Here is a 23359-nt window from a genome sequence, read left to right as displayed (position 1 = left end):
GAAAGTCATTGTTTTCTAAAATGAGGATGGCTGTGCAATTTGAGAACTGAGAATTTTCTTTTTGATAGCAAGAGGCCTGAATTATTTCAGGGTTCAAACTGGATCCCATAAAACCTGTCTCCAATTCCTCCATGCTATCAGTTGCTTTCTCCAGCATTGAAATTGTCTCCTTTTGGGAGTACTTTTGTGAAGTTGTCTCCCCCCGGACTGCCCAAGCCATAACTCTGCCTTTTCCTCTTACAAACCCTTCTCCAGCTGATGGTGGTGCTGGGCAAATGCAGTAGAACAAATCCCAGGGGCTCAGAACCAGTGAAAGGGATTTACCAAGGGAATTGATGAGTCAGGAATGAGATATCAGCTGAATTTTCATTCTGATTTAAAATACCCAAAGGGCCTTTGAATATTTGCATTCTTGGCTTTTACAGAAATCCTGGGAACATTTTTGAAAGCTCGTATTTATTTTGGGGAGAAAGGAGAAATTAGGTTAACAATGAGGGCAGGCTGAAAATTATGTATAAGTCAGAAACACAGATTAACATTTAGAATGAGGCTGAATACTTACTGGCCAGATTCACTTTCTTAATTGTGCACTTTTGGAAAGAAGGGAAGGACAGTGAATATAATTAGTGTGAGGCATAAAAACCAGACTGCTGTTCCCTGGTCTCTATCTTTAGCTGCTTCTTCCTGTGGGAGAAGAAAAAGTAGTAATTCTACACCAAATTTCTGTTATAATCATCACTGATTTTGACAGGTCCCATATTCTACGCAGAAAATAATTCCTTTTCCTACCATGAAGGGAATGTCTAGTTTTTAATATTGATCAACGTTAGCAGTGAGAATTTGCCTCTGAGCTGTTCAGTGGACTGGACTCTGTTCACACAGCAGAACCAGCGAGTTCAGATGAGCCAAAGGGAGAGTAAGGAATTGGGGGAGTGGAAAATGAGGCAGCTGGGACTATAATACAGCAAAGAAAGAAAGGTAATTTTTATTTAAAGCAATCTGCATAGACTTTTCCAGGACACTGGAAAAGGATCCCCCTTGGGAGGGGAGAGGAGCCATCACACAAAGGCAATATACCAGTGAGTCCTTTTGGCCCTATTCCTCTTCCATTTATCCAGAAGAACTCCCAATGGTTTCCCTTCGGCCTTCAGGTGTGCCATCCTGGTTTCATTGCTTGTGAGCTACCTTAGCTGCCACATAAATCCAGTTTCCTTTACTCTGCATCAATGATTTTTAACTGTTATTTTAGTAGTGATGGTGTGAAGGTGTCTGTTAGTCTTATGATGTTTGTGGCAATTATGGTGTGCCTAGTTCTGGGATGGGTGTCCTTATCTCAGTTTTATAGGAGGATCATTCATGGGCTATAGGTCCTTAGCCATAGACTAGAAGTCACCTTATACAGGAACAGCACATACTTGGTTAACTAGGTCACACCCACCCCAAACTCCTCCTTTCCCTTCAGGACCCTTTCCAACTTTCTTGTCCAGAAGGCTATAATTTTCTTCCACCTCCCTGCAGCCCCTTCAACCTTCTTTCATCCCTAATCAATGAAGTACAAGAAAATCAGTACAGTGTGTAGTCAGTGGGTTATATAAGATTGATGAAGTTTTAATAATCGATTTACGCAATAAAACTAAAATGAGTAAATATAATTCTTTGCAATACGGAAGTAAAAAGAATTACCATATAAGGCTTAAGAGTTCTAAAACAATATGCCTTTGTAGTTCTTAAAAACCTCAGTAGACTGTCTTATGAGCAAACTAGCCAGGACTGAATTTCATCATGTCAAGATTCAGAATAAATAAAAATCTGACAAGAAAGATCCATTATCCGACAAGTTTGACGCTTATAGTCTTAGTATCTTTAGGGCAGCTACTGCTTAATATTCCTAAGGCTTTAGGCTTCTATCAAATGACAAGATGCTAACAGAAATTTCATTCTCTGTGTTTCAAAACAGTGTGTCAGGAGTTTGAAGTTTCTCCTTCTTTCCATATTTCTGAAACCAAACAATTGTAACCTCTTATTTTAAGATAATTGAAATCTAAACGAAAGGATATGGGGCTTACATACTCATTTTTGTTTATGTATGTGCATGTGTAGGTGCATATATAAGTGTATATTTGAAGTTCTACATTGTTCTCATTTTTGACTTAACATAGGGCTCATTACAGGTATCAACTCTTTGCAGGATCCTGCGATATAACCCTGGAGGAGGCGCCTGGCAGGGAACAGGGAGTTGATGGTTATCTGTGTTAACTTTCTACTGCTGCCTAAAAATGATCACAAAATTAGCAGCTTTAAGCAACATCCGTTTATTATTTTGCAGTTCTGAGATCAGAAGTCTGGGTGGGCTTTACTGGGTTCTCTGCTCAGGGTCTTGTGACGTTGAAATCAAGGTGTCAGCAGAGCTGCGTCTCATGGAAGTTTGCAAGTTCATTTATGTGGTTGGCAGGATCGGGTTCCTGTGGCTCTAAGACCTGGGTCCCTGCTGTCTTGCTGACTATTGGCTGGGAGTTGCTCTCAGCCCCTAAAGGCCACTCTTGGTCCTTTCCAGGTGGCTCCTCTGCTTTCAAAGCCAGCAGTCCCTGTGCTTTGAATCACTCCGACTTCTGCTGCTGCTACCAGCTGGGAAAGTTCCCGGCTTTTCAAGGGCTTGAGTCTTTGGGTAGGGTCACCCACGTAATCTCCTGTTTGATTAACTCAGAGTCGACTGATTAGCACTTAATTATATCTGCAAAATCTCTTTGCTGTGTAGAATATAAATGTGGAGATGACACCAGGGGACAGACTTCATGACAGCCATCTTACATCTGCCCTACCATGATCTTAGATGAAGAAATCTAAGAATCATAATCACCTAAGGCCTGGCTTAGATCTGTGAACTTTGTCCTCCTGCAGCAGTTCTGTCCCTCAAAGACAGGATGACAGATAGCTATCTCTTATATCTTGGCCCCACATTAGCTTCATTCCCAGGCCCTTTGTTCTTAAGGTACTAAAGCCCCATTCTGGGCTTGAAACTGGGATGCCCCCACACGTGCTTAACAGAATATCTCCCATAAGCCTACTCCATGGAAACCTAGTGCTGTGCCTGGGAAAAGTGACCCTGTATGTCAGTGACCCTGTATGTCAGCTGACTGACAGATCCGTAACATGCTGTGTGCCCTGGCAGCCAGACCTGCGGAGTATCTGCGGTGAAGGTCACATTACTTACTGTTTCATGTTTTATTCCAGCCTCGTAGGACAATGACCATGAAGTCACTGCTGAGGGCGCTGGTGAGCATGCCTCCGCACTACCGCTGCCTCTGCATCAGCCACCTCCTGGGATGGACCGCCTTCCTGTCCAACATGCTCTTCTTCACAGATTTTATGGGCCAGGTGATGAACCGTCTGTGTACACACTGAAACACACATTAACCTCCCCAGTAGCACCTGTCGAGCTTCTCTTAGGCTGACTGCTGGGATGGGGTACAGTTAGAGTGCAGGGAAGAGTACTGTCAAGAAGCTGGCTTACAGAAAGGTCCTAGAAGCATGCTGCTACACCCTGGATGACTAGAGGATGCTATGTGGCCTGCTGCTCTTGATTTAAAACAACAAATGGGAAAAAATCACCATGAGCTATAGTGATCAGAGAAGTTCAAGAAAAAAAAAAAAAGAAGCATAATATGATTTGGGCTTTGAAGGATAAATAGGAGTTGGAGAGATGCAGAAGGGGGAGAAAGCATTCCGAGCAGGAGGCAGAATGGTGTGTGTGGAGATGAGTCAGAAATCAATCGGCTGTACCAGAAGATGGGTAGCAGGGTTGCCTAAATCAAGTGTGGCCAGGTATTAGGTGGAAGGAAGGGTACTAAGGGTCCGGGACAGCTTGTGCTGTTTAGACTTCACACAGTAGGCATTAGTAGGCACCCTGCAGGTGCCTGAATGGAGGTGTGATAGGATGAAAGGGGTGACTTAGTCATGATAGGATGAGCTCTGTGCCCTGGGAAGGACCTCGCAGGCTGGGACATTTGGTCCCCAGGGTTAGAGAAGCAGAATGCACAAGAAGAAGTCCCTACCACCCTGCATTTATCCCTTCACAGCTCAAGCCTCTCTTTCAGATTGTGTACCACGGGGATCCCTACAGCGCACACAACTCCACCGAGTTTCTCATCTATGAGAGAGGTGTCGAGGTGGGGTGTTGGGGCTTGTGCATCAACTCCGTCTTCTCCTCATTTTATTCTTGTAAGTCTCCCTCTTCTAAGAGTCTTCTAAAGGGCTCTGGAATAGCAGAACTTGGATTTGATATTTCTATATTTATTTTCTGCTCTTTATAATACGAGAGATTCTTGACAAATATATGGAGGTCAGGAATAAACTATTCCCGTAGCAAGGGCCACATTTCCAGAGTGAATTCTAGTCATTTTCCTCAGTGATTTCTTTTGACTTAGAATCCGTGGGTTCCTGATCAAGGTTCTCTGGAAAATAGAAGGGAATCTTGTAAACAAGATCAAGTGTTGGGTGAATGAGGATCGGAATCCCAGGGGGTCCTTGTTCTATTGGAGCAAGATCACTGGTGGCATTTCACAGACAGGCTTATCAGACACAAAATAAGGGAGTGGTTAATGTATATGATAAGTGACAAAAGATTCCTGTGAAATGACCCCAGCTCAGATGTGCAGGTGACATATTACAGGAGCACTGTCCCAGGAGTGAGAGCAGCTGGCTTTTCTTCTCAGGTGCCATCTTTCCGCTGGGTCTTATGCTGCTTCACCCCCCACTTAGCTAAGTTCCAGCTGTTAAGAACGCTTCCTGCCACTGATTTTATTTTATTTTTTGCAGTTTTTGGCAGGGGCTGGGTTTGAACCTGCCACCTTCGGCATATCGGGCCAGCACCCTACTCCTTTGAGCCACAGGGGCCGCCCTGCCACTGATTTTAAACAAGGCCCAGTTGAGGTGCTGCAGCTCCAGTGCACCCCACAGGCTCCTGTTGCACTTCCTTTGCTGATGTGTGTGCAAATCTCCAAGCTCTGCAGACATTGAATTAAGTGAAAATCTGGCCTGGAAAATGTATGCATTTCCCCGACTTGTAGTGGAACTTGGGCTCCTGACTACTATGATCTTTTCTAGCCCAGGGCTGTGAGAAAGAACTGATCCCCAACTTAGGGTTCTAGTTTTGGACAGGCTCAGAGACAGTAGGGGGGCATGGCCCAGGTGGGGGAAGCAGGAAGAGGTGAGGGAGACACCCTGGTACTACTCCCAGAGGCATGCGCTCTGTGTCTGCAGTGCGCTTCCTGTGGGGGAAACGTGAATTTATACAAGAGCCCCCTGCCCTACCCTTCACCAAGCCCCAGCATAGCCAGAAACCTCCTTCGAGGTCTCTTCAAAATTCAGCACACTTGGAAAAAGAGGACCTAACATAAACATATACGGAGTTTATAGGTCCCCAAGTCACATAACCATAAAATGCACTTTTTTTAAGTCATGATAATCAAGTGGTGGCTTGAAGCTTATATTCCCTCAGCAAACTCTTGTCTTCCTCTCAAGAGTGTGTGGGCTAAGAAAATTTCAGCAGGATGATTTCAAGCACCTAAAGTACGTAGTATCAAGGAGTGTTGGACTAAAATAGTCCAATGAGTCACCAACTTCGAATCCTTTGTGATTTTGAGGGATGGAGGAGCAATTTACTATTTTCATTCTTGTGAGAGGAGTATATTGTTCTATATATCATTCATATTTTAATTTTGTATCCATTATAATTTTTTCCTCAATCAACCCCCCTACTACTAGGTACGGTTCTGTTAGTCTAGTATGAGTTCCCTGTGTGAATTTCATAGCATTTAAAAATTAAATAGTATTTTTAGGCACTTTCTAGTTAAAAGCTCTGTATACAAAATAAACTATGATTTCAATAGTTTTCCAAAGTTACATTAATATATAAATCTGTAGGATTGCTATCATCATGATTTTGAATCACAAAAATATATAAAATACCAGGCCCCTTTCCCTCTCCACTCAAGGACCTTCAAGAGCTCTCTATGTCATCAAAGTAAAGTCACAGTCCTGAGCTTGGAGTTCAAGGGTTTTCACAGCTCGGCCTGGTTCACACTTTGACCTCGCTCACTCCCACACCGATTAGCTACCCCCTGACGTACTACAGACTATGTATTTGCTGATGCTTTACTTTCTTCTATCGCTTTCTGCTTTCCCACCTAGATAACTTCTAATCATGCTTTTAGATCAGTGAAATTTGGCTGCCTCAGTAAAATTGTTCAAGTTTTTCTTCTGCACCCTAACCTACTCTGGGTAAAATTAATCATTTCCTTCTAATCATTTCCTTCAGAGCTCATTATATTACCTTCTCCTGTCACACAACATCAGGTGCAGATCCAGAGTTTCTATCCATGTGCAGCTTGGCAGGACATTCTGGCTACTGGGGTGAAGGGTGGTCACAGGGACTTGTTTTGAGCACCTTTGCACAGAAGGCACATGTATTCCAATTAGAATAGCAATACCGAGTACTGAGATGCAGCCAATTGTTCATATTACACATTGCTAGTCACAGATGGTGCTTGCTCCTATCATTTCCCTCCTGCAGAAAAACAGTGTGACAACATGACTACCATTGGGCATCAGACCCATCAGAGGGCAAGGGAAGCTTGGCCCTGAAATTTATTGATTGCTCTTCATGAATAAAGCATTCTTTATCAGTCAGTCTTTGTAGTAATGTTGCTGTATTTCTAAATATATTTCCCTTTCTTGGCCTTCTTCTCAGCTGTCCTACACACTTTGATAAAAGCATTTTCCTAAGGAGGATTGATGGTATCTTTTAAGTACTGAGATACCTTAGATTATATTTCATATAAATATAATCATTAGGCAAACAGAAACTGACCTAGCTTTACGCTGCTTTCATGAGCCTTAGCAACAGCATTCCAGGCATGGGATAAATTTAATATACAAAGCAATGTTGCCTTATTGTCATTTCCAGAGCTTTGTCTTCCATCAGATGACCTGAGATAGTGCTTAGTTTCATAATTGATTTAAATTTAAACTACAAATTAGGTTGCTGTCTACAAGGTGTAAGTCCAACAATTATTTGAACAGATAAGGGAAGTTTCATTCTTGGATAGGTGTATTTCAAGGATCCATCATTTATTCCCCCCCCCCTTTGTGATTTTGTGTTCCAGTAGAACACGGTAGGGGAGAGATAAGGAATGTATGGATTAAAAACAAACGATTTATTGGGCGTCTCTCTCACCGAAGTGTGCCTTCAAGCTAGAGGGCTGCTCCCGGCCACCCTTGCCCCAGATCCACAGGTCAGGGAACATGCGTGATTGTTTGGAAACTTGGAGACATCCACAGGTGTGGGCCTGTCCCACTTCCTAGTGGTCTGCAATTCCCTGTCAGGGTCCCTCACCTGGGCAGGTGTAGCAGTCCAAACATTTCACCTCTGGTGTCTGTCCTCCTGTTCCCAGGATGGGAGCCACCATGAGCTACAGAAAGAGGTTCGGGATTGGAAAAAAAAAAAAAGATTGAAAAAGGAAGATAAAAGGTTTTAAGGGATTTTCCTTCCCATTGTGAAAAACATTATAAAATGTTTTAAAGCAGAATTTTTCATTTAAAAAAATTAACTCTACCCCTATCGTTGTTTAAGCAAGCCAAGTTTACCTGCTGGGAGGGGAAGAACCAGCCAGCTTGTATTTGTTGAAACAGCAACAGCCACATTACTTGAATGTCTCCTCTGTGCTAGGCATTGGACTGGGTGATTTCACAGGCATTTTGCCTCATTTAGTCTTGACAACAACCCCATAGAAGGATGTTGTTATCCCAGCTTTCAGAGAAGGAAGCTGAGATGTGGAGAAGTTAAGGAACTTGTTCATAAGAGGGAGGGAACCAGCGATGGGGAGGGGCTGGGTGCTGTGGGGGCCCCTTAACGCCTGGGAAGGGTTGGCAAGACAAGGTAAATTGTTGTCTAATTGCACATCCTTTATGTCCTTCTCAGAAGTGTGCATTGCATTTAGATGGGGGCTGAAGCCATGGATGATTTGGATCATTCTGCAAAATCTGCTTGTTTTCTTTTTTCCCTGACCTGACTTTAGGTGGTAGGACCTATGTCTGTGTAATTATTTTTGTACTGTTGGGCCATGTCCCCTCTGAGTTAGAATAACTCCTATTTTCTCCTGCCTTGTAGCTCCAGGGTCCCATAGCCAAGGTAGGCTTCTCTGCCACCTCTTTTGTGTCTTTTTTGCCACCCAGCTGTCTGTTAAACAGTGCCAGGCCCTTCTTTGTAGAAAAGCAAATCAGCCTAGCAAGGGAATTTCAAGCTGTCCTTTATGCAAAGAATTTCAAAAGCCAGCTGTTTTCAATACACAGATAAGAAGGTTCTTTTGTTCCTGACTCAGCATCAAAGAAAAGTCTCCTAAAAAAGTAGCTCTTCCAAATAAAGGATTGTCTGAAATTATTAAACGTGGTAAGGCACTGCCGGCTATAATGTCTTCCTCTCTTCTCCCCACAGACTTTCAGAAAGCTCTGGGATCCTACATTGGATTAAAGGGTCTTTACTTCCTGGGATATTTGCTGTTTGGCCTGGGGACAGGATTTATTGGGCTCTTCCCGAATGTCTACTCCACCCTGGTGCTGTGTGCCCTGTTTGGTGTCATGTCCAGCACCCTGTACACCGTGCCCTTTAACCTCATTGCTGAGTACCACCGCGAGGAGGAGGAGGAGGTGTGTTTGTTGTTTGAAACTCTGCCCTGGGTAACATGCAGACTCACTTGAAGGCTGGGGGAATTTGGTGGAAATGCACTCAGCAGAGCTGCAAAATAAGGTTCTCAAAACAGCAGCGCCAAAATGCCCAAGCAGTCACAATCCATCACAGTCTGGAGCAGGCATGCCTGCTGACCCAGCCTACTCCTCTCATCTGCCTTACTCCCAACCCCTGTGCACCTCGGGAGCTAGAGGGGAAAGAGAGTTAATTTTCTTTATGCGATTAGGAAAAGGGGGCTTGGTGATGCTGAGAAACCAGCCGACAACCACAGAGATAATGAAAAGGGGACCAGGGTCTTCTATAATTGCCCACAGGTCTTCTGGTGCACCTGCAGTTCCGTATACCCCAGTGAGGGGCCCACAGCCCCCAACCATTGCAGAATGCACAGTGAAATTTCTGAGAGTTATTGGTTAAGTGTAGAAATTCTCAGGCAATATCATCCTTGGGAATCCAGTCTTTAGGGCATCAGACCCTGTGTGCCGGGGGTCAGGGGGAAGCCAGAGCCCCAGGTGGCCCTCTCCATGGTGCTGCTCTGGGGTGCGGGGAGGGTCTTGTTCTATCTACATCTTAGAACTGGACTGCAGAGAAGAGCCTAAACAGTTCTTATAAGAACACTGAATCTGGGTATTTCTACTTGGAAATGACCACCTCTTCCTCTCAAAATGTGCAGCTCTCTCCCCCAAGAAAATAGGCTTGCTATTCCTTAAGTGGAGGAGCCCATAAAAGCTGCAGAGATAACTGAGTTTAATCCATCTCAGCATGAAATTGCAAAAACACCGAGCACATGTCCTTGGAGCTGGAATTCTGGACTTTTCCATCATTTTATCTGGCAGCAGGGCAGGGCGGAGCCATACCTTAAGTTAAAATCTTTCAAACAGAAGTTGTGGCTGTCCACAACCCCTGACAAACATCCCCAGTGTTGCTGCTCAAGAACTGTCTCTTTTTTCAAGTACTAACCAGGCCTGACCCTTCTTGGCTTCCAAAATCAGATGAGAGGGGGCGCATTCAGGGAGGTATGGCCATAGATAGGACAGTAAGGCAGAAATACCCATGCTTTGAATGCAGAGAAACTGGGATTCAGATCTGGCCTTTCTTAATCAGAAGCTGCGTGACACTGGGAATGTGACTTATTTGTTTATTAAGTAGGATTAAGAGGGAACTTATTTTTGGATGAAGTAATATGTTTACATGGTTGGACAACCCCAATGAGAGGCCAAAGTGCACACTGTGACTAGGCTCCCTCTGTGCTCCCCTCCCTCCCCTCAGCCCTGACCTGCTATCACTCTTATTCATTTTTTGTTTATCTTCCCAGTATTTTTTTTATGTTTTATTTATTTTATTTATTTTTCTTACTTATACATGTGTATATTAGGTTTCCACTTTTGCCTTCACAGAATTAAAAAGGCAAAATTTAATGACAATAACAATATTTAACATAAGGACTGAGGACAAAAACCTCATAAAGAATGAGTGAAGATAAATACATTCAGAAAAGAAATCAGGTGATTGCCGCAAAGAAATATTAAGCAATAATAATAGTAATAATGCAAAGAAAGTAACATTGTCAGATAGGAGTATGTCTATTATAGAATACTTTGATCAGTTCACTTCCCGGTATTTTTTAATGATGATCAAACAAGTATTATTTTTTTCCCTTTCTCACTCAAAGGATAAATGACTTTTTCTGCACAAAGCTTTCTTTAAAAAAACTTTAATAATTAAAAAAAAGCCCATCATTTAAACTCTCAGAGCCTTAGTTTCCTCATGAGGCCAACAGGAATAATGATGTAACCTGCCTTACAGTGTTGTCAGAAAATTAAATAAGATAATATATGTAATATGCTTAGCATAGTGCCTACCTAGTGCCTAATAAAGACTCAGAATATGGTACATCGTATTATTATTGTCATGGGGATAATGATGATATGTGCATCTGGGGTGATGCTGAGGCTGAAATAAAGGAATTTGCAAAGCAACTGTATACAGGTCCATCACATATGAGATACCCAATAAATCACAAAGTATCAATCAGTTCAGATGAAATATTAACCAAATATTAACATAATAACCACATATCCATATTTGGGGGGTTGTGTTTATTATCGTTTTTAATATTTATACAGAAAATACACTTTTCCTTACTGTTTTCACCCAGAACAGACCATTTCCATCCCTCCAAAACCTTGGTACACCCCTGTAGGTATAAGAAAAATACCATATAATATTCAATGAAAAGTTAAGGACACAACATATTTTGAAAGGTTGAAATGCTTTTTGATGTTCTGTCTCTTAAATACTAATGATTCAACATTCTTCCGAAAATATTTGAATTTTTAACACTAAGGAAGAAAAAGAATGGGATATTTATTGAGTTGCCACTACTATTTATTTAATGGCTTCATAGGAAGAGGTAATTTTGTATTTATTAACCACTTTGCCCTCATATGTGTTAATGGTGGGATTTAAGACTTTGTCATAGGTAGAGACGACAGGCGAGTGGGTCCTCACCATGGCACAAGTCAAGGGTTGGCAAACCAGGGCCTGCTGACCAAATGGGGGCTGCCATGTTGTTTTGTAGAGTCCATGAACTAAGAATTCCTTTTAAATTTTTAAATGGTTGAAAAAAGTTTAAAAGAAGAATAATATTTTGTGACAAGTGAAAATAACATGAAATCAAATACCAATGTCCATGAAATTACATTGAAACATTAGTTCATTTCCATATTGTGGCTGCTTTTGCACAATAGCAGAGATGGATGGTTACAACCAAGACTGGGTGACTCACAAAGCCAAAGGCATTTACTGTCTGGCTCTTTACAGAAATAGTTTGCAGACCTCTGCCCTAATGAAAATTCCTTATAGCTCAAACACTGTTCCTGTGTTTTCCTTGCAGAGGCAGCGCATCCCTGGAGGTGCTGCAGATGACAGCGGGAGAGGGAAGGGCGTGGATTGTGCCGCCCTCACCTGCATGGTGCAGCTGGCACAGATCCTGGTTGGAGGCGGCCTGGGCTTTCTGGTCAACATGGCTGGGAGCGTCATCGTTGTGGTCGTCACAGCCTCCTCGGTGGCACTGATTGGCTGTTGCTTCGTGGCTCTCTTTGTTAGATATGTGGATTAGGTCAATAAAGAGACATTGATCATAACTTCAGACACAGTGGGGCACGTGACAGCAAGTCAGTCTTTTCTGCAGCTCTGAATCTTTTTTTTTTTTTTTTTTTTGAGATATAGTCTTAAGCTATCGCTCTGGGTAGAGTGCCATGGCATCACAGCTCACAGCAACCTCAGACTCCTGGGTTAAGTGATTCTTTAGTCTCAGCCTCCCGAGTAGCTGGGATTACAGGCACCCGTCACAATGCCCGGCTATTTTTTGGTTGTAGTTGTCATTGTTTGGCAGGCCCGGGCCAGATTCAAACCTGCCAGCTCTGGTGTATATGCCTGGCACCTTAGCCACTTGAGCTATAGGTGCCACCCGCAGCTCTGCATCTTTTGGGTCGCCCATTGGATTCCCCATGTTGTGACTTCAGCTATGGCATCTGTCTAGCCAGTCCTCTGCATGACAGTACCCATATTACAGGCATATTGGTCTGGGATATGCCTCCACACACTGGTGGCAAAGGGTAAGTGTGGGTGGTAGCACCAACACATGCCTTCTCGGTGCTGGGCTAGGAGAGGCCAGCTCTGTTTCCCACAGGACACCTCAGGCCTGGGCGAGACTGAGAAGCAGACTCATCTGACATTTGATGTGTACTTGCGTTCTATAACATGGTTTTGTTCTTTAGGGGTCCCTATATAGCTGGGAAGTTATATAGTGTACTAAATTCACAAATACTCAAAATATTGCTAATGCTTTATATTAATTTATTCATATTTAATTTACTCATCTTTAATTCCTCTTAATTTATGATACCCCTGATAAGTCTTTTTGAATATTTCATGCTGGAGGATCCACCACTTGAAAACAGTCATGTCATTAACACAGTAAGAATACTTCTCTCTGATTCCCTGTCATTTCTCCTATGAGCTGCTCTTCCCTAAGCTAAGCAGTTATTCTCTAACCACACATTTCAACTGCTTTTCCGTAGTGAGGTTTTCAGCAGCCTCAAGAGACAGCATGGTTTAATAAAAGTCATGAGCTTTGGGTTCAACTGGTTTTGCATCCTGACTTGCTGTTCAGCTGCAAACTATTGAATCCCCCCTAAGCTGCACTTGCTAATCTATACATTTGGGATAAAAATTCCTAACTCAGAGAGATGTGATGACTAATAACACAGAATACTGGGGAGTGCTTATCACTATTCTACATGGCTTACCTGTGCTAACACAGCAATCTTGGGAGTGGGTGCTTTATTGATCTGCATTTTGTAGATGAGGAAACTGAGGCAGAAAGGCATTGTGTAACTCATCTGTAATCATAAAACTTGCAAGAGACAGAGCCAGACTTTGAACCCAGAGTGTACAGTTCTGCTGTTTTGTGCACAAACAGCACTTATCCTGGTGGCTGGCACCTAGTGGGAGCTAGCTATTATCACTACTGTTGAGGCTCATCATCCTGCTCCCCGCCCCTAAACTTGCCCCAGGCTTAAGCGTTTGCCTATACAAAGCCAGGTGTGCCTGATCAGCGCGGAATAGAGACTGGCCCACGTGTTTTTGGAAGTTAAAGGAATTGTGTAGCTCCCTCTCCTACTTCATCCAGAGTCCGGAAGTCTAGTCATTGCCTCGGGTGAACTTCTAATGCACCAAAACCTTTGGTGCAGGAAAGGAATCTGCAGAACGGATATGAGTTGCTTTTGAAAGGTGGGATCTTTGGGATTTAAGGTGATGCTTTTGTTTGCCTGGTGCACAGTAGAACAAGTGGGGTCTGGCCATGCCAGGGTTAGCTGCTGGGTTAGCTCATTTGGTGTAGCGCTCCTGAGAAGGGAAAGCAGGCCGTGTTCCTTGGCAGATTTAGGTCAGCTTTCCCGCGACTGTTAGGTGTGTACCGGGTGCAGGCCTCTCCTAACATTTGCAGGGGCCCAGGTAGGAGTAGGGTTGAAGGTCATGCCCACAGCCCATGGCTCTTTCCTGCCCCTCCCACTCTTCTCTGTCCACCACTGGAGAAGTCTTGTGTGCACTCTGGTGCCAGCACATCCATAGGCTCTCAACCCCTATAAGCAGCCCCCAATAGCCAGCTCTCACTCCTAAGAGGGCACAGAGGCAGTGGCTGGTCTGTTCTCTGGAGTGTGGACTCAGGAAAAGACATGCAAGGCCCTTGTAAATAGACTTGGCATTTGGATGGGGAATTTGAAATCTCAGGTCCTGGAGCACAATCTCGAACAGTGGTTCTCAACCTTCCTAATGCCACAACCCTTTAATACAGTCCAAAGGGGTCGTGACCCACAGATTGAGAACTGCTGAGCTAGAAGGTGAGAGAAGGTACAAAGTTAGGGCAGGGTCCTCTAACAGTGAAACCCAGGCAGGGGCCCTGGCTGCCCAGCTCTAAGGGCAGCTCCACCCAAGACTGCTCTGGGCTGCAGCCTTTCTCCCTTTCTGATCTCTCCCAGGATCTCAAAAGGCTGACCCCTGACATCTCACACTCACTCTTCCCCTGCCCCAGCTTCCACTTGGCTGCTGCGATTCTCCCTGTTGATTGCCTCCTGTTTGCTTAAAGAGCTTGCTCCCTGCTGCTCCCTGCTGCTCCCTGCTTATCGTACTTGTGACTGGGGGAGTGCTCTGGGTGTGGGGCCCAGGCATTTGGAGCTCCCAGAGGACAGGGTGGAGGGCAGGGGGCTTAAGATGAAGTGGCTATTGCTTCCTGCCCACCATTCCCCCTGGTCAGCTGCAGGACTCGAACCTTCCTCATCCTACCCTAGCTACTCCAGGCCCCTGCAGTTTTTCCCATTCTCTCCAGAGCTCCAGGAGCCTGGCTAGGCTGTCTTCTCAGGCTTGAGTGTACTACTGTTTCCCATGTCAGCCTGCAAGCCTTGCTCCCCTCCTCTCTCTGCACAGGGACTTCTCATTTTCTGGCCCCAGCCAAGTCCCCCTATTCTACTAGCATAATCACTCCCAAATGAAATCATCTCATTCTTTTCATGAAGCATATATAAAACTACCCTGCCTCCCCCAGTCTCCCCATGCCCCATTCATCCATCCTGGGACAGACAGTTCATGGCTGACTGACAGGAGTGATCAGTGGAAACACTTGCTCCCAACCCCATAGTAGGGGCAAACGCTCAGAGGACCCCATGTCACACAGCCCTCAGCATTACCAAGGAAACAGCACCGAGCCACCTCTCTTGCTTTTCCTACCCGTACCTGGCCTCTGCAAAGTTTAGAAATGGAATCATCTGTAAGGTTCAGCATTTATTTCCTGACAGTTTCTCCAAGGATAGTTCTGGTGTGTGAAGATTTGGAAATGAATGGATGGGCAAGCTGGGATGGTGACACATAGCCCAGAGCCCTCCCCCAAGAAGTCAAGCATAGTTATCCTTGACCAACTACAGGGAATGGTCTTTATTCCAAGTGAAGGTATTTTTAGATGGAGCATTGGATAGTCTACTGGACTGAGGAAGGGAGCTATCGCAGGCACGCTCTCACACACATGTGCACGAACACACACTCTCAAATCTCCAAATACTTATTGAACTAGACTCCATGGAGATTTGGATGACTGGATAGAATCCAATTTAAAAAGCTGTAAACCTTTGGGAACCCAAGTATTTCTTTTCTCAGTATGCTAATTAGATGTTCTTTCTGGCAAAAATATGTCTTGTTTCCAGACAAACAAATGCAGGGACACATATATTTTTGATAGAAGTTCTGGGAAACGCCAGGCCAAAGGGAGTCACACTGCTCTGCTTCGTGTTGCCCCCACCAAGCATTCCAATGTCAAAGTCTTTACTCACCACCTTTCCTCCTCTTCAAATATACTCTCTCCCTCCTCAACCCTACCCTCCATTCTGCCTAAACTGTGCCCATAATTCTAGGCTCCTCTCAAATAGTATTTTGACCAGGAAGTTTCTGATCCCCCAGCAGAATCAGTCTGTCTTTCCCCAGGACTTTCTTTTAGTCTTTCTATGACATTCCACTCACTGTTCCCTGTCTTATAGTGTTGTGTCCATGGCTGTCTGTGCTTTTATACATAGAAATCAGAAATGTGTCTGGTTCCTGTATGTGACCTCAGCTCCCAGAATAGGCCATTGGTACACTGAAAGAGTATGACTGCTGATGTCAACTGGTTTGACCATTTCCTTGATATTTTTGTCCTTGAGTAGAAAGAAGTCATGGTCTTTGATCTCTCCTGTCATGTTCTGAGAAGCCCTCAGTTTGGATTTGGACAACCCTTTCCATGGAGATTTTTTTCACAAAACCTTGCCTCCAGATCTATCTCTCTTTCTAGTGCTTCTGATAGCAAAAGCACACACATCCCTAAGAATTCTGAGCCACCCACACATTATTTTATTGTCAAAGTTTAAGTGGCCAGTTTTTTAAAAATAAGAATCTCTCTGTAAGAGTCTAATATCAGTGTTATATGTGGATATGCTGCCATGCCACTCTCAGCTCCTTCCAGTGTTTACTTTTTAATTTATTTTGTATTCAATAAGTTTCTTCCCCAAAGAGCAAAGAAAGATGAATTTGACTATTTAAAGATAAACACACTATTCTATCTTCTAAAAGACCTAACTTCCCAAGACTGCTCAGGATTGAGATCAGGCCGTTTTGCTTTTGTGAACAGATAATGAGTGTTGGTACCTGCCCTGTCCTGTGTTATAGAAAGCAGGACAAGAGATGCGGACGTGGAGGCTCTCGCAATTTAAGCCTTAAATCTCAGACACTGGAGGACATTTTCAACAAAACTACTAAACAATTCTATTGTTCAAGAGGCTACTTAAAACCGATGTTTTTCTAATGATTATTTATTGTGCTAAAATAACCATGCCAGCAGGTGCCTACATTACTAGTTTCTTGACCCCAAACCAGCTGGCCAGAGAGAACAGTAGCAGCTCTGACACAGCTGGCAGAGGCACGGTAGCAGGGTGTTTGATCCGAGTTCTCACAACAGCCTCAGGAAAGGCTGTTTGGAACTGCTGCAACCAGACAGAGAAGTACGTCATGTCACGAGATGCAGGAGTTGCTCATCAGTTACTGCGCATAGACTGAAGACGAGGGAAGAATTCATCATGCGTGTTCCATGTGCGAAGCACTCTTTAGGAAATAAATGAACTCATGAAGGTCGTGTCCCAGGGGAATTCTTAATTCCTACTTTCTCTTGTCAGTAGTATGAGCAATGAAGAATGCCACAGCCCAAATTCTGCTGACACCTTCTCGGGTCCTCTCTTCCCTTTAGGATAGAGTTTTCTTGAGTCTTCTATTCTCTTTCCCACTCCACCCCTCCTCTTGAAAAATCAGACCCAGCTTCTAGGATTTGGTTTCCAGGAGCCCTTGCACACATTTCGGTAGCATTTCTTGCCTTTCTATGTAAGTCTACCCTCCCCCCCCCAAAAAAAAACCCTTCACGGAGCCATTCTTCTACTTTTTGGTCCAGAACCTCAATGAAAGGGACATTTCCATTCCCAGAGGGGGAGGGGCTGCAATAGGGCCCCTATTCCAAGTGGAGCCTTCCCAGATGCTCCGGCCCAGCTCATCTGCAGCAGGCAGACCGCAAGGCAGAGTGTGCCTGGGCCCCCAGACTGCAATCCCGAGAGTTTGGAGCGCTCAGCTTCCAGCTCCGTTACCCAGAGAGCACGGAAGCCCCCTTTCCCCTTTAGGGTCAGTAGCCCAAAGCGGTTTCTCTATTCGCCGCCTCGGATCACACTGCACCCACTCCCTCCCTCAGCAACACCGCTCCCCAGAAAATCGTTCACCCACACCGTGACAGGTCTTTTGCCTTTGGTGACGTCTGAGCTCAGAGGCCATGCTGAGTCTTGGTCAGAGGGCTCTGCCTGTTTCAGCTTGCACAAAGATACAATGGCTCCATGGGAGGTGCTCTCCTTCGCCGTTTCTCTTAGGGGGTCAACGAAGATGGTCACATCTATCTCGCAACCCCAAAAGGTTTTTTGCCGCCAGTCTAGGTTCTCAAAGCATCCATGCGCGGCAAGTCAGGCGCTGGGAAGGCTCACCCGCCGAGACGCGAAGGAAAGGCCATGCCAGAGGCTCACCTGGCGGCATGCACCCTTAGGGCCCTTTCAAGGGCGCTTTAAAAGTGGTTGGAATACAAGTGCTCAGTTGTGCCTCGCTTGGCTGCGCTCACTCCTTCGCGTCCTGATCTAATTCCTGATGCCTCTCTCCGTTTCTGGGTGTCCCCACACTGCCCACTGTAGACAGTGGAAGGAGAGGATGGGGTGAGGAGCGGAGACTAGTGGGGCCGGTCTTCGCGGCTTTGCTAGCTTCCTCTCTTCACCAGGTTTGGCAGCACGCCCTCTCCGGAGAGGTCCTCCTGCCTGTTCACAGGCTGCTTCTCCACGCCTCTCCCCATCCTCCTTCCTCCTAGTTCTTGATTGGGGTGGGGAGGACAGCCTTCCCTAGTCTGTTCACCTTCCCTTTCCCTCCCCCAGGAAAAGGCCACCCTGTCCTGACAGCGCGCTCGGCCTCGGCCCCCCTTAGCAGGCAGAGCTGCTGGGCAGCAGGTCGTAGCGCCCCCCACTGTCGACCACAACTCCGGGGGGGTAGTAGAGCAGGTCTGGCTCTGCCGCTGCGTGGAGCGGCGCCAGGGCCTGCAGCCCCTGATCCTCGGGCTCTGGCTTGGTAGTGGCGGTGAAGGGACGCATGCTGGTGAGCGAGGGAGACGCGATGCGCCACAGCAGGTTCTTGAGCGCCTTGCGGAACTCTCGGCGCACTAGGCAATAAAGGATGGGGTTGAGGCAGCTGTTGGAGTGCGCCAGGCACACGCTCATGGGGAACCCGTACACCTGGCACAGGAAATACTCCTGGCTGAAGGGCACTGCGTTGAACTTGATGAGGATGCTCCAGGTGGTGAGCGCCTGGTTGGGCAGCCAACACAGGAAGAAGGACAGGACCACAATGGTCACTGATTTGGTGACTTTGGACCGTCTTCGGGCACTGGCTGCAGCCAGGCCTCCGCCGGCTGCTGCGGCCCCTCCTTGGGTCCCCACCACGCGGCGGTCGGAGATGAAGCGCACCAACAGCAGGTAGCACAGGCTGATAACGCCCAGCGGCAGCACGAAGCCTAGCAGCACCTTCTGCAAGTGGTAGAGGCCCAGCCAGAACTGCCTGTCCCGGTCCAGCAACTTGTCCGGGAAGCGCACCAGGCACAGCTCTTCGCCCATCACCTTGACAGTGGTGGAGAATATGGCATTGGGCAGCGAGGCCAGCGTGGCTGAAGCCCAGATCAACACGCACAGTGCCTTGGCGGAGAAACAACAGCTGTCCCTCAGCCTCTGGCTGCAGCACTCCCCTCGGCCATGTCCACGGGTCCAATGGCTCTTAAGAGCGGAGGCCACCGAGTGGTAGCGCGCCACACTCATGGCAGTGAGGAAGAAGACGCTGGCGTACATGTTCATGGAAGTCACAATGGACACGATCTTACACATGGCTTTGCCGAAAGGCCATTTGAAGTCAAGCGCGTTCTCCACCGCCCAGAAGGGCAGGGTGAGGACGAACTGAAAGTCCGTCAGCGCCAGGTTGGTGACAAAGAGGTTGATGGAGGATTTCCGCCAACCCTGCTTGCTCTTCATCAGGTAGAGCACCAGCAGGTTGCCGGCCAACCCCAGAGCGCAAACGACCCAGTACACTACGCTGATGAGAATCCGCACACAGGCCTCTGCGTCTGTGCTCTCTGCCTTGCCGCTGCCTGGGGGGTGCCCTGGCGCCGCTCCGTCTGGCAACTCCAGCCCCATCTCCCACAGTAAGTCTTGAAGCTGCAGCGACGCGTTGCCACTCGTGTTGGCCACCTCCAGGAGGTCCGGGATCAGATGGAAGAGTTCTGCCAGCTTGTCCGCTCCACTGCCCTTATGCATGGTAGCTACCGTTGCAGCAGCAGCCACCTGAAGGCGCAGGTGTTTCCAGGGGTCAAGACGGAAAGCAACAGGGTTCGAGCGCTCAGGGCGTGCGCTGGAGCTTTCAAAGAGGCTGCGGAAGACAGGGCGGCCCCAGCTTGTAGAGCTCCGCTTCGCGCGCAGGAGTAGAGCGCAGCGCCTGCTTCGGAGCGGAGTTGAGGGGTGCAGCTTCTCAGCCTTGCGGCCGGCGTCCAAGGGTTCTCGGGCCAAGTTCAGAATCGCTCGGTTCCTAATGTACAACTCAAACTCCCCTCCCCCCTCTGTTTCCCGCCGTCACTTGGGCACTGGCGCATAACTCACCCAGATATTCAGGAACCCGAGGTCTTCCTTCAAATCCCTTGGTCGCTTCCCCTCTTGCTGCTTGGACAAGGTTTCCGTCCTTTGAGAGAAAGAGTCCATAAATTTCGTCCACCTCGTTCTGGTGCCTGGCGGTTCGCGAGTGTCTCGGTCTCTCGGCTGTTGTCAACTCCGAGTGGGTTGCCTGCAGGGCTCTCCAGAATTCTGTTCCCACCCGCGCTGCCGAGGCGGAGGGCGGCAAGGAGCATGCGTAACCCCCGCGCGCAGAGAGGGGGCGCTTTCCGAGGTGCTGAACCCAGCCGCGCCCGCGCGGGGGACCAGGGAGGGAGGGCGGCAGCAAGCCCCCGGCCAACTCCCCCTTTCCTCTTCAAAGTCCTGGTAAGGAAATGGTCGTAATCCGTTATTTTTCTTTGTTGCTGGAGAAAGTCTGCTAGGACACACTTTCCTCTTCCTTTCTTATTCCCAAACGTTATAACTAGGTTTTCTTTTTCTTTTTTGGTAAATTCCTCACTCTCACTTTATCTTTGAAATTATTCCATTTGGTCAAGGGTATTTCTGAAATTGTGCACTTTCCTTTAAAAAACAATGATAGTGGCCTCTTTTCATGTCCGATGATGGTGAGTCCTTACTGAGTATCCAAATTAAAGTTCTGCCTTTCCTTCTTTAATTAGCTGACCACTTACGTGGTGTCTGAGATTGTCAGGATTTTCAAAGGATCTTCATATAACCGAACTTTTGGGTTCGAGTGTTGCCCCTACCTCTGAGCTACACACAGTGTATAATCGGTGAGCAGACTTCACAGACACTAAATGCCACCTGTCTGTCCATCAGCCCCAAACACTTCAACAGATTGATCATACACCCCACCCTCTCTTTACTTAGTTGCAGATGGAACAGATGATACCATATAGGGCTGATATTAGACCATCAGCTCCCCTATTTTCACTATTATTATAATCAGAACTCTAACAGGTATTTCTCAGACCAATGGAAGTAAATTCTAAGGAATTTGCTAAGGAAATGAGTGGAAACCCTTCCAATTACTTCTCAAGCTGCAGTTTATTTGCCAGGTCAACTTCTCTAGTGTGAATTACACTTTTAAGGATTTACTTAAGAAATTTGAAATGTTTTCAGTCTGGGACTAAACTGAAACAAAGTATCTTAAGTCTAACTGTTCTCACTCTTGAGATAATCCAGAATTCCAAGATTTACTTAGAGAGATAAAGAGGATGTGACTTCCAAGGAGAAGGGTTAAAAATTCTTAGTAAATAACAACAACAACATAATATCCAAAACCTATGACGGGAAACTGAAATAATTTTGATTCCAAAGTGAGAACACATTTAGTTTCCCTGTAGATACCGGACTGCTCTATCTTCCCGCTGGAGGGCGCCAGGGCTTTAGGAATAATAAAAACCAAACCAAATTCCGGCTGCTTCCCTCCATCAGTTTCTTATCTGGAGATTAGCCCTACCCTAATTAGATCTCCTAAACCGCTGATTGCTTCTGTGGACACTCTTGTCTCTGTTTAATTAGCCTCACCTTCACACTTTTTTTTTGCTAGCTTTTTATCTAGATCAAATTTTGCTGTCTCTCAGCCTTACAAGTGTAACAAGGACACCAGAACCAGTAGTATGAACCAAACACTTGGTGTGGGTTAAACTTGCCCTTTATTACCAAGATTCAGAATCCCAGGATGGCAGGGAGATCATTCTCAAAGTCTCCTTTCCTTTGAGAGGGTTTCACAGAGTTCTTACATCTTCCCCCAAAGTTACCATCTTTAGCTATACATCATCCGCTCCCCCTAACCTCTAGCTGATGGATTCAGTGTTTGCTACTTTTCCAAGCTGTATATCTGGCATTGTTTTGTTTCAGCCCAGCATCGTGATGGCCTTTGTGGTGCTGGAACCAGGGGAAGACTGGGTAATGTGACTAATAACTACTTAGATCATTAAGTAACTTATACAGTTAAGGAGGGAGAAGTTGAGGCTGTTTTTCCTCTTACACAAGGACCTTTTTTTTTTTTTGAGACAGTTTCACTATGTTGCCTTCAGTAGAGTGTGGTGGTGTCATAGCTCACAGCAACCTCTAACTCTTGGGCTTAAGCAATTCTCTGGCCTCAGCCTCCCAAGTAGCTGGGACTACAGGTGCCTGCCACAATGCCTGGCTATTATTTTGTTACAGTTGTCCTTGTTGTTTAGCTGGCCCTGGCCATGCTCAAACCCACCATGGGTGTACATGGCCCATTCCCTACTCACTGGGCTACAGGCACTGCCCCATGAGGAAGTATTGAAAAAATGAGAAAACCTAGGAATACTGCAAGACTTCTGTTACTGAGTTTTTGGTATGTTCACTCTAATAACCTCCACTGCCCACACATACACACAGCTTTAATGTTTTAACATGTCAAATCTTACCCAGGAATGTATCTACCTGATCTGCTCTAAACACATTGTACATATGTAGTCACCCTTTATGAAGAGAGATTGTGGGATCTTAATTCAATTCATCTCACATTCACTGGCCATTTGCTCTTTGCCAGTCACCAAGGTAGGCTGAAAGATACCTACAATGTAAGTCCTCTATCTTAATCTTCTCTGGAACTCTATCTATCTATCTATTTATTTTTAGAAAGAGGTCTTTTCCTGTCACCCAGGCTGGAGTGCAGTGATATAATCATATCACTACCACAGCTTGGAACTTCAGGTGCAAGTGATCCTCCTGCCTCAGCCTCCTGAGCAGTTAGTACTACAGGGGTGTGCCATCATACTCAGCTAAAAGATTTTTTTTAAGGGATGCAATCTCACTATGTTTCCCAGGATGGTCTTAAACTCTTATCCTTAAGCAATTCTCCCATGTTGTTGGGATTACAGGAACAAGCTACTGCATACAGCTGGAATCATTAATTTAAATGAATGTGCAATTTACCAGTATCTAAGACTACATTTTTTTGTTGAGAGTTGTACATGACTAAGTTATCTAGAATGTAATTATTCATGCATATATGATAATTTTAGCTCTTCTATTATTCTGTTTTATTTTTTAAGAAGTGAGTAGGTAATGAGTGGTTATAACTTGGGGGGATAGTCAGTTTTAGATTTTGTTGTTATCTCATGGCTACTCTGTGCTGGTATTTGAATAAAATATGAAGGTGGAGAGGGGTTCCTATATTACATACACAGTCTGCTTCTCTGTCCTCTTTCCTACCTAAATTGAGACCAGGAGGGGGCTTAAAAGAAAAATCCTGTTAGCAGGAAGAATCTACTCTGTCCTTCAGGGTGATAGCATATGAGATCTTGAAACCTTTTCCTGGGCTGCTTTTGTGTTC

General features: G+C 45.7%; 2 protein-coding genes across 2 annotated transcripts in view; one reads left to right on the top strand and one right to left on the bottom strand.

The window, feature by feature from the left end:
- SLC45A2 (solute carrier family 45 member 2) overlaps positions 1-11893 on the top strand; it is a 38328-nt gene extending 26435 nt beyond the window's left edge. The window contains exons 4-7 of the mRNA XM_003792929.3: positions 3232-3375; positions 4095-4218; positions 8492-8703; positions 11637-11893. Of these exons, the coding sequence (XP_003792977.1) occupies positions 3232-3375; positions 4095-4218; positions 8492-8703; positions 11637-11861 (705 nt within the window). The 3' untranslated portion in view covers positions 11862-11893. The remainder of the gene's footprint in view (positions 1-3231; positions 3376-4094; positions 4219-8491; positions 8704-11636) is intronic.
- Positions 11894-18254: 6361 nt separating this feature from the next.
- On the bottom strand, positions 18255-20027 carry RXFP3 (relaxin/insulin like family peptide receptor 3). Its single transcript, XM_012807074.2, is given in 2 exon segments — positions 18255-19763; positions 19850-20027. Coding segments are annotated over 2 exon segments (1623 nt in total). The 3' UTR covers positions 18255-18318.
- Positions 20028-23359: the final 3332 nt, after the last annotated feature.

Source organism: Otolemur garnettii, unplaced genomic scaffold (genome assembly GCF_000181295.1).
Source record: "Otolemur garnettii isolate 467f Iridium unplaced genomic scaffold, OtoGar3 scaffold00063, whole genome shotgun sequence".
NCBI lineage: Eukaryota > Metazoa > Chordata > Mammalia > Primates > Galagidae > Otolemur > Otolemur garnettii.
Note: the sequence above shows the minus strand (reverse complement) of the source record. Positions and strands in the feature narration are given on the sequence as shown.